The 15,178-nt window shown below is 34.7% G+C and overlaps 1 protein-coding gene across 19 annotated transcripts in view; it reads right to left on the reverse strand.

Moving 5' to 3' along the window:
• The window catches only part of MECOM (MDS1 and EVI1 complex locus), a 575,892-nt gene that overhangs the window by 42,228 nt on the left and 518,486 nt on the right, over positions 1-15,178 (reverse strand). For 18 of the 19 annotated variants that reach the window (XM_039480260.2, XM_010335686.2, XM_039480262.2 and 15 more), the window contains 2 exons: positions 7,813-7,915; positions 4,050-4,266 (listed from right to left, as the gene is read on the reverse strand). In XM_039480260.2, coding sequence (XP_039336194.1) covers positions 4,050-4,266; positions 7,813-7,915 — 320 coding nt within the window. The other variant, XM_074405635.1, reaches the window with a different exon arrangement.

Genomic DNA, 15,178 nt, shown 5'->3' on the forward strand with positions numbered 1-15,178 from the left:
ATGCCCACTGACCAAAGGTGGGGCAAGTGGAGCATCGATAAGAATAGCAACAATTTTATCAATAATGATATTTAAAACACAAACAGAACCTCCATGGCCACCTAAGGAGGATGGAAGAAAGTCAAATCATTATTCCTAAAACTGGTAAAGAAAGGCAAAATATTTGGGCACATATCTGCTTTTCCTATGTAAACTGCACTTCGGGATAAACAAATAAGACTATGAAGGAAAGTTTCTCTACATGAAATTAATCCAGATAATAAATGGTGAAACAATTATAGAGTTAGAATATGTTCATTCTGAAGCTCCTAAAGAATTGATGAATCTAATCAATCGATTATGTGACTTCAAGTAGAAATAAATGGCACCATCAACAAAATATTCCTTTGCGAAATACAGCCTAAATCCCAACCAAGGTTTGGTATATAACTACAAGTCTACAGGAATTAGAGGGGATGGAGAAACATGTTAATACCACAATGATATAAACAGCAGAATCCAGACTGGAGGAAGCACTCCAGTAAAACAACTCAGTTACTTCTATGATTCTCTATAAATAAATTATAATAAGAGAAAGAAGAGGGTGGACAGAGAAACAGAGACAGAGACACAGAGAGAAAGAGAGACTGACTCTGGGGGAAGCTTTAGATTAAAATAGTTGTAAGAGACTTGTCAACCCATTGTTATATGTGGACTTTATTTTGATCTTTATTCAAAAGAAACACTTTAAATTTTATGAGATAACTAAGGAAAACTGTACTCTTACTGAATACCTGATAATAGTAAGAAATTATTTTTTAATGTGATATTGAATTTATGTCTTTAAGGAGTCCTACTTTCTATAGACACATACTTAAGTACTTTTAATAAGATGATATAATTTCCAGGATTTGTTTCAAATAATTCAAAATAGGTATAGTGACAAGACTGGTTTCATGGGATAATTATTGAAGCTGAACAAATGGGATTTAAAAAATACTATCTCCTCTCTAGTTTTGGGTGTATTTGAAGCTCTCAACAATAAAAAAGTTAATTAGGAAAGAAAAAGTAGCAACCACGAAAGCATTCTTTTATTTTATTTCTTTGTGTGATGAATACTGTAAATATCAGTACCAATTAAGACCTTTGTACACCCAGAATAGATTATCCAGTGGTCATACAGACTGTGTGAGTGGGAGTATACGTAAGAAAATGAAGTGCCCATTCTCATATCTTGGCAAATTAGAAATGACTTTCCTACACATTTTTTCTTTCTCAGTTTCCTCCCCACAACTCTATTCATACTGGTACAAGAACTCATTTTCCTGCCCCATGAACCAGTCAAGTTAGAAATGCCATTCTGAGCACAGGTGGTGGCATCTCTGTGAACAAAAGGTACCAGAGGAGTGCAGGTCATAAGAAAGGCCCTACCTTTGTCTATATTATGTTATCCTCTGTTTCTTACAGAGTGGACTGTTAATAAAAGAGTTAAGACGGAAATACCAACAACTGTAGTTCACATTGAAATGAGTCAGGGACATCCTCCAAAAATCACTGTACAGATTACAATTCTCACTGTCTGTCCCCAGCAACCCATAAAGGCAGGCCATTTTATGATCTATATTCTGCTGTGCTATATGTCAAATCATAAACCCTGGAATCTAGTGGCAAAAGATTGGCCTATATGTTGAGTTTTATTCCTCCCTCTAATTCCAAAGATACGGTTTAATCTTAGGGGTATATTATGAGTATATAGCATGTGTGACGGGGGGAAGATAACAAAGCAAAAGGAATTTTCCCTTCTTTCCTTCTCCTAATCAAGCAGAAACTCCATATTGTTCCATAGTATTATTAGCTTTCAGTGAACCAGTAATAGAAAACACAAAACAGCAAGTCCTTTTCACAAAAGTAAATGTGCATTGCTTTTATAAACACAGAAGCAATCTAGTCAGTCAGTGAGAATTCTCTGTTTTTCATGGAATTTTATCTCAATCTATAGAGACTTACTCAGCCTTTTGAGTTTTTTCCAGTCTTTTCACCTTTTGCACATCAACCTTTGTTTCTTTCTTGGTTTGTTTGTTTTTGTTTTGCATTTGTTTCTCAAGATTTTACATAAAGGATAGAGAACAGAAGAATAGATCATGTCCAGAAAGTAATTTTCATCATTTAAAGTATAAAGTGACAACATAGCATTTAATAAAGTAAAAAATATTTAGAAAATAAAGGTTTTGAATGTGGCTAAATTATATAATTTATAACTAAAAAATACCAGTTGGAAGATTAGAATTTAATTGCATAGTGACATGCTTTATCCAAGTGGCTGGGATATCAAAATATAAATTTTGAGAATTCAAGCAATGCCAGATAATTAGATTTCCTTTTTGTTTTCTACTAAATGTTTGACTGAAACTACTAAACTAATAGTTGGTTTCAGCATTAGGTAGAGTTGACTCAGGCTTAGTCTTACAGCTAGGGAGATTAAGAGGCTTTCTCTACCTAAGAAGTATTGCTGTAGCAAGTGTTGAGTTTGTCTGTTTCTGCCTTATAATGCTGTTCATTATTTTAGTAACAAAACTGAAGGAAATAGACTTTATTTCTGACACCAGAGATACTGCTTTACAGTATAAATACTTTTCCTACTCATTAGTATTTATTAGCTTCATTTTATTTTTTAATTTGGGCACAATTATATTAAAGGGATATACTGTGACTTTTTAAATTACAAATTCACACTTTACCAAACATATATAATAGATTTATTCTCTACGAAGATTTATAGGAAGTGGTAGAGGTGAGTTTAAAAGATTACGGAAAAACCCTCTTATTCTGTAAAATATTTACTCTCTAATAGCTAAATTAGTCCAAATTTTCTAGATATTTATTCTTTCTATTCAATCTCCTCAACAAAAAGGATTATGCTTACTGCCCTTTAGTCATTTATGCCTTAAAGTGAACAACTACAAGATGCAATCCTTTTCTAAAAGAGGCCTAACCAGGAGAAGAGGAGGTAGGGCAATACAAGGGGTGAAAATGAGAGGAAGAAAAGGATCCAGGGAAGAAGGAAAGGAAACAGAAAGGTAAACTGAAGGCAGACTGTCAAAGACAAAATCTGAGTAATTCCTATTCTTGAGTAAGGCTACTTGATACACTACCATTCCTATTTAAATATAATGGGATATTCATTTAAAATTCTGATTACAGGTTTCAAGGATAATTTCCAGATTTAAAAGCAAGGTAATGAATACAACTATTAAAATTATTTGTGGACCAAGGCAAAAATCTAGAAACAAACAAACAAAAAAATCTATTAACTGGTCTAAACTTTTCTAATTTTAAAGACCATTCTGTAGTACAATCAGTATCTTTTTTTCAAAAAGTAGGTTCTAGTGTTATTGTTTCTTTAACAGAAATTTGAAAAAGTTATAGAATTAAATTCAAAAGGCTATAAAAAGTTAATGTCACTAAAATATGATTTTTATTGTGTTAAAAATAAGTGTTAAAGATTACTTCATTTTGATTTTTATGTTTCTCTTTTTCCTTTTAGGAAATTCAACACTTGAGGAAATCAAACATGCTTCTCTTATTCTTTTATATATGTGCAATTCAGATAAATTATTGAAATTAAATCCATGAATTACTTGCTCTATAAAAAGAGCATTCATCTGTCATTAAGTGAGTACCAGATCTAATCTTTTTTAAAAAATCATCTGAATGTTTCTAGGGGTAGCTTTATTGTTTCTTAACAGATAATTAATTTAATTTGTTTCAGCACTCTTTATATTTTCTCTAAATCATAATTTGCTATAAAGTTAAGCCTTCAGTTTCTAACAACACTATTTAATAATAATATAGCATTATTTTTCATCTGGCATCAAAATAGCTAATTCCAATTTCACTGTAAATATTTTACAGATGAGAATATCCAGCAAAAATGATTTCTGAACATGTCACGAGTGCATTTGTCCAGCTCATTGCAGTGCCAAATTTTCCATATGCATAAAGCCTCAAAGTTCAGGATAACATTGCACAATAAATACACAAGTTTTGTGGTACAACATGCCATTTCTAACCTTTGCAAATCAGGAAAAACTTGGTCACATTCCTTACACTCCTGGATCGTGTGTATCTCTTGGAGATCATTCTCGCTTTCAAGTTTTTGCTGGAAATCCTCTTCAACCATTGAAAATGCTGAGTGAGGAGTACTGCAAGGAAACTTTTGGTGATCTGCTAGCTCAGCCTTAGATTCAAAGAGCTGATCACAGTCTTCACAGCGATATTGCCGTTCTTCTGTGAAAATAATTCAGGTGTTACTAGGATTGAATGGTCAAGAATTGCCACCACAAGCCAGCCAAGCTTACTGAATTTTACAAAACATAATAGGTGTTATTTGATTGTCATTTCTATCACGTCGATTTTAATGTGGATTAGAAATGTTATATGTAAAGAACCCAGGACAGAGACTGGAACAATAACATAAGCAACGGCTGTGACTAGATTATATCCTCCTGATCAGTAAAACTTTATGACTAAACCTTTTCAGGTTCAGAGAATACTAAAAATAATAAATACCACTTACTGAGCATCAGATATATTCTCAACCCTGTACATGGATTACTGACATTCCTTAAAACCTGATTATGAGAAATTATAGGTCAGATTTTTATCCTAGTTTTCCTATGAGGGTTTCAGGTTCAGAGAAGTTAAGTGTAAACTTTTCAGGGAATATAGAGCTATGTGGTATGTAAGGCTTTGAACCCATTTCTATCCCATATGCCATGTTATCTGGAGAGAACATGGGACACAGAGTCCCTATCTGAGCCACACTTAAGCCTGGTCAATGTCAGCAAACTTGGAAATGGTTTAACATTCATCATCACTAATAATGGGACACAGGATGTTTTTAGTACCCTTCTAGGGTAATTTATGTTACCCTAGGGTCAGTACTAATTGGCATAGCTTTGTTAAATAGCAAACATATCATTAATTTCCACTTTAAATCAATAAGATAAATAAATGGTAGTAGTGGGGTGTAGAGATAACAAGGTTATAAAATGTCAGGTAGTGATGGTATTGTTTTTATTTTTGTCTTTTGAATAGCTTTCAGCCCACTCATAAAGCCACACTCTGCACAGATCACACAGATACAATCACAGAAGTCTTGAAAACAGCTCACTCTGCTAAGAAAAAAAAAAAAAAAACCATGGCAAACAATATGACACATAATCCCAAAAACCCATGGCAAACAATATGACACATAATCCCTCTTTTATAGACCTGTGGCCTCTGGAAGATGTTACTCTTCAATTGTTCATTGACTGAATGTTTTTGAGAGAATACTTTGTCATCTACCAAATGTTAGGCATTTTGCTTGGGAATGAATACATAAGAAATTTAAGAGGATATACATATGAACAAACAGACTGTGATATATTTTATGGCAGATGCAAGCATAGGACCTAAAGAAGCCTAGAGAAATACTACTAGTCCATCATATCTGGAAGGCTCTGTAATGAGTAAGAATCAGCCAGGTGAGGTGGAAGGAGGGGGCGCATTTCAAGCAGTGGGAACAACATGCACCAGTGATGGAGGCAAGAAAGAACACGGCACATCCACAGAAAGGTAGAGCTGTAGTAAGGTATGGTAGGTTCACAGAGCGCTTATAGGGGAGAAGTGCAAAATAAACTTGGAGGAGGTGCAGCTCACCAGAGACTTTGTACGTCTATGCTAAGAAGGAAAAGACCCATTGAGAGTTGGAAAGCAGGGATATATTCAGACTTCGTTTTTAGAAGAATTTCCCCCAGATGCAGCGTGAGAAGTCAAGCAGAGAGGCCAAGTGAGACATTGCTGCAGAAATCCACGTAAGATGCTGGTTTAGTTTAAACTAAATCGGTAGCAGTGGTAACCGGTAGGTAAAGAAATTGCCATGTGGATTCAACAGTTTGGATTTAGAGGGTCAAAAGAGAGGGAGGTGTTCTAAAAGAAAATCAACTTGGCTCTAAGGACAGGATTCTCAATGACATTAACCAATTAATAGAAACATTTCCAACAGTCGGTAATACTATTCACATATTTAAGATCTGTATGTAGGAACTCAGCCAGGATTCTGAACACAAACAGTATCTCCAGGCCACATGACGCATAGAAAAGGCCTATGTATCAGAGACAGCAAAGATCTTGGGTTGAATGCTGACCCCACCACTTATTAGCCATGCATTCTTGGACAATTCACTTAGCCTTAATTAGGCTCAGTTTCCCTATATATAAAATGGATATAATTTCTTTCTCACAGGCTCTATGCATAAAAGTGTAAATGAGACAACATAGAGAGAGTATATAATATCTATCATCTAGTAGGCATGCGATGTATGTGTTTTTTTAAAATTTATTTTCCTAAGAGGAGTTGAATACTGGGAATATGAAATACAAATCATCATTTAAATATTGTGTAACATATATAGTGTATGTTTAGATATAAATACGATACAATGAAAACCAGAAGCAAATGATGGGTTCAAGAGTGTTGTAAAGGAAATTAATTTATGAATGGCAGCCCTAAAAGAATAGTCACTTCTATTTAGAACTTTTGGAGTATTAACCTAATTATTTATATTTTAAAAACTCACTGTTTGAAAACCTTTTTAGATCTAACATGTATGGACGAACTATTCATTGCACCAGAAAGCCCAGATTGCAGTTCTTTGGCGTCTAAGAATTCCTCCCTGCTGCCAAACAGCCTTTCCCATTGGGATAGATACCGCCTTCAGGCTCAGACTCTACCAGGCTAATTGAGAACTCTAGGTTTCTAAAGCTATTTGCATGTCAGAGTTGCTAAGAGTAAAATAAATACCAAAGCCTCCCAACTGCCACCCCTCACCAATACACTGAAAATACAACTACTCTTGTATAACCTACAGAGAGGCAGAATGCAATCCAAAGGAAAAAATGTTCAAGTGAAGAGAACCCACCAAGAGTGGCAGCTTTCTGGAGGTAAAGGCAAAAGCTGAGATTTTTCCCATCTGGGACGCTAAAAGGGTGAAGGGTGGTGATCCCTGACTCTATGGTAGGTTGGAATGGGTAATCTTTCCCAATGGATCTTCCAACTACAAAATATTCTAAAGATGCCACTAGATTATGTTGAACCTAGTCCAAATCACATTATGCTAGGAAACAGAGAAAGGAAGAAGAAAATATATATATTAAATGTTCATCTCAATGATACAAATCAATGTAAGCAAAATGTTCTCTTTATCTGACCTAAACATACATCCCTACTGATAACCATTATTTTTTATTATCTTTTGATTTAGAATAGGCCTCTGGCAAATAAAAATTCCTCTGACTCTAAAATTTCCTCATCTACACATTTTTCCCAAGTCCCCTTCCCTGACACCCCTCCCATATGGTCATATTGGCTAAGATTTTACTGCAGTAGAAATACTTTTCCCAGTAATAGAACATTAGATGACAGAAACATCCCCTTGATTTAGGAAAGCTCAAAATCAAGCTCCCTGAAAGGCCCCTTACACAGTGAAAGGCTTCTCACCATAGACTAATGCATTGACAAAAGGCTTAACTAGGTGAAGTTCCTGTGCAAATACTCAAAATTCCTTTGACTTCCATTTTAAGGAAGACCTCTGCTTATTTCAGCTTCACTGTAATAGTGGCCAGATGTCAAACCAAGAAAATAGCTGCTTCAAGAGAAGGAACTTGTTAAAACTGACACTGAAAAGCCAGGGAAAGTAACAAAGACACATCAAGAGCAATGGACGCTTTGGATGCTACTTTACAGTCACAATGGAGGGTGATGAGGAGGGTGGCGTGACTGGTACTAACCGTGGATGTCCGGCGCCATCGTTTCATGGGGATAGTCTTCGCTCTTCATGAACAGCAGAAGCTCCTCTCCCGGCGCAATGTCTGCAACTACTCTATAGAATATCTATGAAGACAAAATAAAGGGGATGGGATCAAGAAAGAGAGAGATGTACCTACATTAACAAAGGGCAAGGTATACAACTAAGATATCTGTACATTTTGTCTTACCTTAACAAACATCTTTTTATTTCTTTATCAAAAGAAGTGTGATTTCCTGTTTTGTGTCTGAAAATGAGCCCTCTGGTGACAAATGGAAAGCTGTGACTCTTAAGCCAGTTCACAAATCTTTTCCAAATCCTACTTCACAAATCAAATTTTCTTAATGCACGACTAGCTGCATCACATATATCCTGTGTAACGTTTAACGAAGAACTTTCCCTTCTCTGAATCCTCGAAGCACCCTGGCAAACCACACATACTCACAGAGTTGAATCCTGCCTGGAGTTCTCCAGCAGCAGCCCAGCTTACCTTGCACCTTCCCCGCTTAAGCAAGTTTGCAAAAGTAGCACCTTCTCGACAATGTGTTTGGAAGGTAATATGGTTGAAAGGACATGACATAAAGGATCATGACAACTAAGGATAGTAAAATGCTTTTTCAAAACTTAACTCCTCTCTCACCAATCAGAAGGGTGCTCTCATACCTGGGTCCTGTCTTCAGGCCCAGCTCCTGATTCACTCTCTTTGAAAGCAGGCATTACGCATTTTATTGATTCATTTATCGGGGTGGTAGGGGTGGTGCTTATACCCCTTGCTTTCTAGAAAAGTGCTGAGGAGAGGAAGCATTTAATAAATCTGTTAATGACTGACTGGAAAGCAGTGGAGCAAGTGTGGAAAGAACCCTGACCTGAAATTTCCAAGAGCTGCCTGCCTTTCACCTGAGCAGCTCAGTGACTTGGGCAAGTCATTGTCCAATTTACCTGTCCAGGTACCAGGTTTGTTGTTTGTCGTTTTTTGTTTTTGTTTTTGTTTTGTTTCGTTTTGTTTTGTTTTTTCATTTAAAAAAGCTTTTAAGCATGAAAATCTTTTAGATGTTTATTCATTTTACCACAAAAACGTTTTTAGTTTTTCATTTCATTCTTAGGTTATTTAATTAAACAATCCCACAATCAGATAAAGCCTTTAGATGAAAAAATGAAGGTCTATAATTAACTGGTGAAAATGAGACCAATTATATTATACCACAGTATCTTTGTGAAACCCTACAGTACTCTGAGAAGGAAATTATTCCTTTGCCTCATATATTCTTCTCTCTAACAGTGCCAGTGAGAGTCTTTTCTCCCAATCTTCCTACTAAGAATATCCACAAACAGAATCGATCTTTTTTTTTTTTTCTTTTTTTTTAAGACAGGGTATCATTCTGTTGTACAGGCTGGAGTACAGTGGCACGATCACAGCTCATGGCAGCCTCAGCCTCCCTGGGCTCTGGCAATCCTATTACCTCAGCTACCTGAGTAGCTGGGACTACAGTTTGCACCATCACGCCCAACTAAGTTTTGTGCTTTTTGGTAGAGATGGGATTTCACTGCATTACCCTGGCTGGTCTCAAACTCCTGAGCTCAAGCAATCTGCCCTTCTCAGCCTCACAAAGTGCTAGGATCATGAATGAGCCTCTGCACCCAGGCCGGAATCAAACGTATTAAGCCGCAAAAGTCCAGATTCTAAATATCTGAGCAACACACACTCACAGCCAGAACACCACCACAACGACCACTATGGTATTTTAAGAGTATATTCCTAGAAGATATTACTGTTAGCTACGATTTTTTGCAAGATCACTTGGTACTTCAAACTAAGAAAAGCTGCATAAGTTGATGTGTTATAAGATCAGCAGAAATGCTCATACTTTAATTTTATTTATCTATTTATCTTTTGGAACACCGAGGACTTTGTATGTGCCTCTTTATTCCAGTAGGTGGCTCTGAAGTCCAATTGTTTATTTTTCTATAACAAGACCAGAGCACAAAATGTGCTAAATTTGTAAAATAACTTAATGAGGAGTATTTTCTGCTTAGCTTCTTTCCTGTCTAAATAATTTTTCTTCATTCAATAGTAGCTGAACCATCTGAAGCTGGTTTATAGACAACAATGCCAAACATAAAATGTCGCTATAGTATGTTATAATATAACCTAAGATTTTTTTATTTTGTCTACAGATAGAATCCAGACTATCTTGGGAAAATTACTCCTTGTTATGTGCTGTTTCTATAAAAAAGTTTATTTGCAGTTTGTATCCTATTAATCCTAGCCATTCACATTTTCTTTTCCTTGGAAGTACACTGAGAACAGTTCTTTTCAAAAGATTACCAGATCTAAAATAATAATAAAATAATGTGTGAGTTTGCTTTTTTCCCCTAAACCTTCCAGTTAAATACTTATAAGTACCCTGTTTCATTCTGGAGTTCTATTTCCCCTTAGAAAACAATGGACTTCTCTCAACAGTTTGAATCACCTCTTTTTTTGGCATCTCTCAAAGGTTTAACTTATTAGCTTCCTTTCCAACAACATGTTGACATTTGAATTGTGACATATTAGAACTTTTCGGTGGCTTCTCGGAAACAGTGAGGTTAAAGAGACAATACCCTGCAAGACAGTAAAACAGTGCAATTGTCTCTATTGGGGAATACTACTTAGACACACATGTCAGGTCATTTTAAGAAAGTATTATGATATCATTATTTCTTTGTAGTCCACTATTAATCATGTTTCTTTTAATTTCATTTTAGATTTACTCGATCCAATGTGAACAGTCCAAGAAACAAAAGAAAATGATGGATACACTGTAACTATATATTATAAAGACAATTCTCTTTGCCAAGACATAGATCACTACTGTAATTTCCCTTTAAGTGTCCAGATTGTCATGTGAAGAATATTGAGTGCATAAAAAATAAAAGACACGGAAGAGTGTTGATGTTGGCTTTATTTACTGGAGGTAAAAGGTGACATTCCAAGCCATGAAAGGCAAAGAAAAGCAGAGTGGATTTTAACTTCAGGGTGTTCTTTTCAATTTTAAGTGAGTTTTTATGGTGCTCATGAAACTGAGGTTTGAAAAGAACTGGCAAGCACCAGACATAATGAGGGCAGATTCTGGGCATGCCTCCTCATATGGCAATAAGAATGTCCCTCGAAGTTCCATTTGCCACACCCTAACAAACCTAGTCGTTTTCTCAAGGTGTTTCTATCCCTTGATCTTCATTATCTCTCATCCCTTAGGATTTTAGGGACACTTGAGCAAAGTTGTTTTCCCCTTCTAATTACAATGGCCCAAAAGTATAATTTGAATACTTGGATCTAGAGATGTCTACATATAAATTTAATTTACTTTCTACTAATATACATGGTATGCCAGCAGGCACTTGAGAAATGACAGGAGTAATTTAAACCAAAACAAAATGACAATTTGTTGCCTTGAAACAATATTGTGGGGAAATGATGGGATGTCATCTTAGAGGAATCAGGCTTTTTAGAAAATATACTTTTATGTTATAAAATAGATCCTTCAGTAAATAAGAATGCAACAACAAGGTGATTTATGTAGATTTTCTCACCTATTTGTATATAGTAAGTATGCTTGACGAGGCTTATAAAAATATAGTTATAATGTCTTTAAAATCAGTGTATTCTCAATATCTCATCTATATTGCAGTCCAGTGAATTATATACCATCTGTGTTACATGTCAGAAGCAGAAACATTACTAATATAATGCTCTCATTTTTGTGTTGGAGAAAAACGGGAGTCAATCTGTTAAGTTCCATGAAATGGTTAATAACGGGTTTTCTCTCCTATCGGGGTTTTATGTAAAAAGTTCTCTGGATCCAAAGTAAAAATATGCTGGATCTGAAAGTTTGTGATGATGGATATACCTCAAATATATAAAGAGAGGCTCAAGAATCTTCAACACTTAGAAAAAGTTTGAATTAATATGAAAAGGTTGTTCATTTATTATTTTTGTTCTCTCTCTCTCTCTCTCAGAATATGTTCTATTAGAAGAAAAAACTCAATTCTTCCCAATACAAGGTGAAAGATAAGAAGACTAGGGTCTTATATTGTAAAGAAATAGATTATATGGAAATTCCATTTTTTAAAAAAAATAATAAGAAATATTTTAAAACCGTGTTAGCTCCTCCAAAATTTTCTATTTGGTAGCTAATACCAAAATCCAGAAGCACAACATGTTATGAACATAACCTAACTCCCATACACCTGGAACTTTTGCCAGTTGAGATGGTTTTTTCATTTTATTACATAAAAAATTAAATTTTCCCAGTATCTTGCTAGACTCTTGTATTTTTCAATAAAGTAATATTTATACCTTTGTAAGTTGGAATATTATATTTGGATCCCTGGATACTTCAATTTATAAGGATAAATTTTTATAGTAAATGTTTTAGTAACAGATTTCTTAATGTTCTTTTATTTTTTAAATTTGTTGAAATAGTACACTAGTGGAATTTCTAATTGTTTCTATGAAATTCTAAATTATTCAAGTAGTTGAAAAGTAAAACTAGAAATCCAAAATTGTTCAGTTTGACCAATGGTAAAACTCACAACTCAAGGCTTAAATATAATATTATACATATGTAGAGAAATTAAATGCCCTAAACAGAATTATTATAATTAATTTATTTTAATCAAACCCTGGAAGCATTTCCAAATGCAAAGAGAATATCTATTCAGTTAATACTCACAGGGCTAAGTTAAGTATAAAAGGCAGTGGTGATATGAAATTGATTTAGCAAATTCCAGACTTCCAAATTGTACATTTTCATGTGGTATTATTTATAAATATAAACGTTCTTAGATATATATATATATATATGTATATATATATATTATAATTTGACATAAATATGGCAAAGTATATGTTTTGGATAAATTTTTAAATTTGCACATTAGTAATCTCATATTTTATATATATAATTATATGTAATAAGAACAAATGCTTCATGGCACATGATTAATTCTTATTATATATCATACAAGTTATATGTAATTATATATTATGTTTTACAAATTGTATATATACTTGGAATTAGAATTAATCATATATCATTACTCATTTTATTTGGTTAAGTCCAAGAGGGTAGCAGTAAAGCAAGTATAGAACTCGTAAGCACTTTGATAGGAAAGTTAATATGCCATATTAATTTTCCATATAATTCTATTTTATACTCTCAGGACTGCGTTCAACCAAATCCTCTATCATTAGTATTTACAAATGGTAATCTGGTGGGTCTTGTTTATTATACTAGAGAACAAAAATCTGGAATCTGTCAGATTCTTTATCTGTGGATTGATTTAAAGTATTATGTTTGTATTGTTGAGACAGAAAAATTCTGCACCCAAGGGGGAAAATAAGAAAGAAGGAAAACACATTTACTCTTAAAAAGATGAACAAGGCCTTATTGTTATGAATCCCCATTTATTTTTCCTGATCAAACACTGGAAGTTTTATTTATGCTCAATAGACTGCATTTGGCATGTCTAAAAATGACAGAAGTGTGAATTATGAATGACCTTCAACCTATGCAGGAAGTTGTAATAATTGAAATAATAGAGAAATGTATGCCCAGCAAAATCTGTACTGAGAGAAAACCTTTTCTGACTATTGGTGTCTTTTCACTTTGAAGTTGATAGTTGATTTCTGTCTCTTCCAGCTCCCAGCATTTGGCCTAAATGCTTTATTTTCTATACTTCCTAGTCTTTCTATACTTTCCTAGTCTGAAGCCTAGGAAAAGCTGAATGGAACTTCAGCAACTGGAGGGTGGTAGGAAAGGAGGCAGGTAACAGTTTGCATGTTTGAACAAAGTCAGTATTTGATGTGGACGTATCTGTCAGTCTTGGTACTGCAGAGAGGTGGCTTCAAGTCTACAGATACAATATATGCAGTAGGAGACAGAGTCTGGACCCCGATCTATCCAGAGTAATGTGGGAAACCCCAATTCAGGAGTGATGCAAAGTTTAATAGGATTCTCTGGAGAAAGGATCCTATTACACATTCTGAGCCTAATTAATGACAGGTAAAGAGAAGTGTCCTCAGCTGAGATTGATGACTGAACATAAATTTGTTCAACACCATGGAAGCTTTATCATGGCTAAGCATTGCCAAAGCAAATCACCCTTAGTTTCTCCAAAGAAAATGTATCCTATCTTTGTCTCCAGGGTAACAGACTAATGACAAGGAAATATTAATTGAGAAAGATTAGGTACTGCTTTGCTATACCTACTTCCTATATGAAAAATATGACTCCACCATACCAAGATATCTTTGAAAGGGAAATTTTTTCATCTCCACATCTTTATCTCTTTGTTAGTTACATGAAAAGAAAACCAAGTATAACTCATTGAATGAAACAAAATAGAGAGAGAATTGATTGCTAGTTTTAGTTTTCATAAATAGGGCAATTGATAACGATACACATTATTACACATGAAGCTTACAGTGTTCCCAGCCTGAAAGCCTTGCAAAATATCTCCTTAAATAACCACAAGGGTCTCTCTACAGAGTTCCCCGAAAATATCCATTAGCTAAGGTGGTCATTTCATCTGACTGTATGAAAATTGATGATCATTTTGAATGGTTTCCAAACATTTGGGAAGAGTTCCATTATTACATTATAAAGAAGCTAAAAAGATCATCTTTGGTGTTTTACTTGGCTGTAGGCTTCCCTTGTATCCTTGACCAAAACATTCTCCTCCTTGATGGCTTGTAAAGCATTCTTATGACTTTTTTATAAAATAGCTACAGAAATAGCTACAGTCTATTGTGGGTGTGATGCTTTGTGATCTTCCAGAATGAGAGGTGATATATACATACAAACACTAATTACTTAAAATGTGCACTTAATTCTTCAGGTCACCCCTCTTTCAACTTATGCAGTTTGTGAATCTTTATAAAAATCCTAATGTATGTCAGTTATGTGTCCTAGGCATTGCTACATGAAGGAAACTTTATTAGGGGCGGGGGATGAGGTGATGTTTGTTTTATGATGTAAAAATCAAATGGCAAACTATGTTTGAAAGAGTTTCATCTTCAGGTGAAGGAAGTAACTTATCAGCCAGACAACATCCCCCCAAAGTCAGCTTAGGCACTGTTCACAAAGCCAGTCTCTGGGTATTGCCAGCTGGCATTCATCTTAAAACAGCAGAGCATAACTTTGGTATAAAAGTGGAACTAGACTTAAAAGCAAAGCAAAGAAAATGCCCAAAGCCAGTAACAACTTTAACATCAAAAGAAGTCGTACAAAATGTGGACAGATATCCTTGTAAAGGAAGAGCAAATTAACGAATTACCTGAGAGTGGACACAAACGTTTTTAAATTATG

The sequence above is a fragment of the Saimiri boliviensis genome, chromosome 9 (genome assembly GCF_048565385.1).
Source record: "Saimiri boliviensis isolate mSaiBol1 chromosome 9, mSaiBol1.pri, whole genome shotgun sequence".
Taxonomy (NCBI): Eukaryota; Metazoa; Chordata; class Mammalia; order Primates; family Cebidae; genus Saimiri; species Saimiri boliviensis.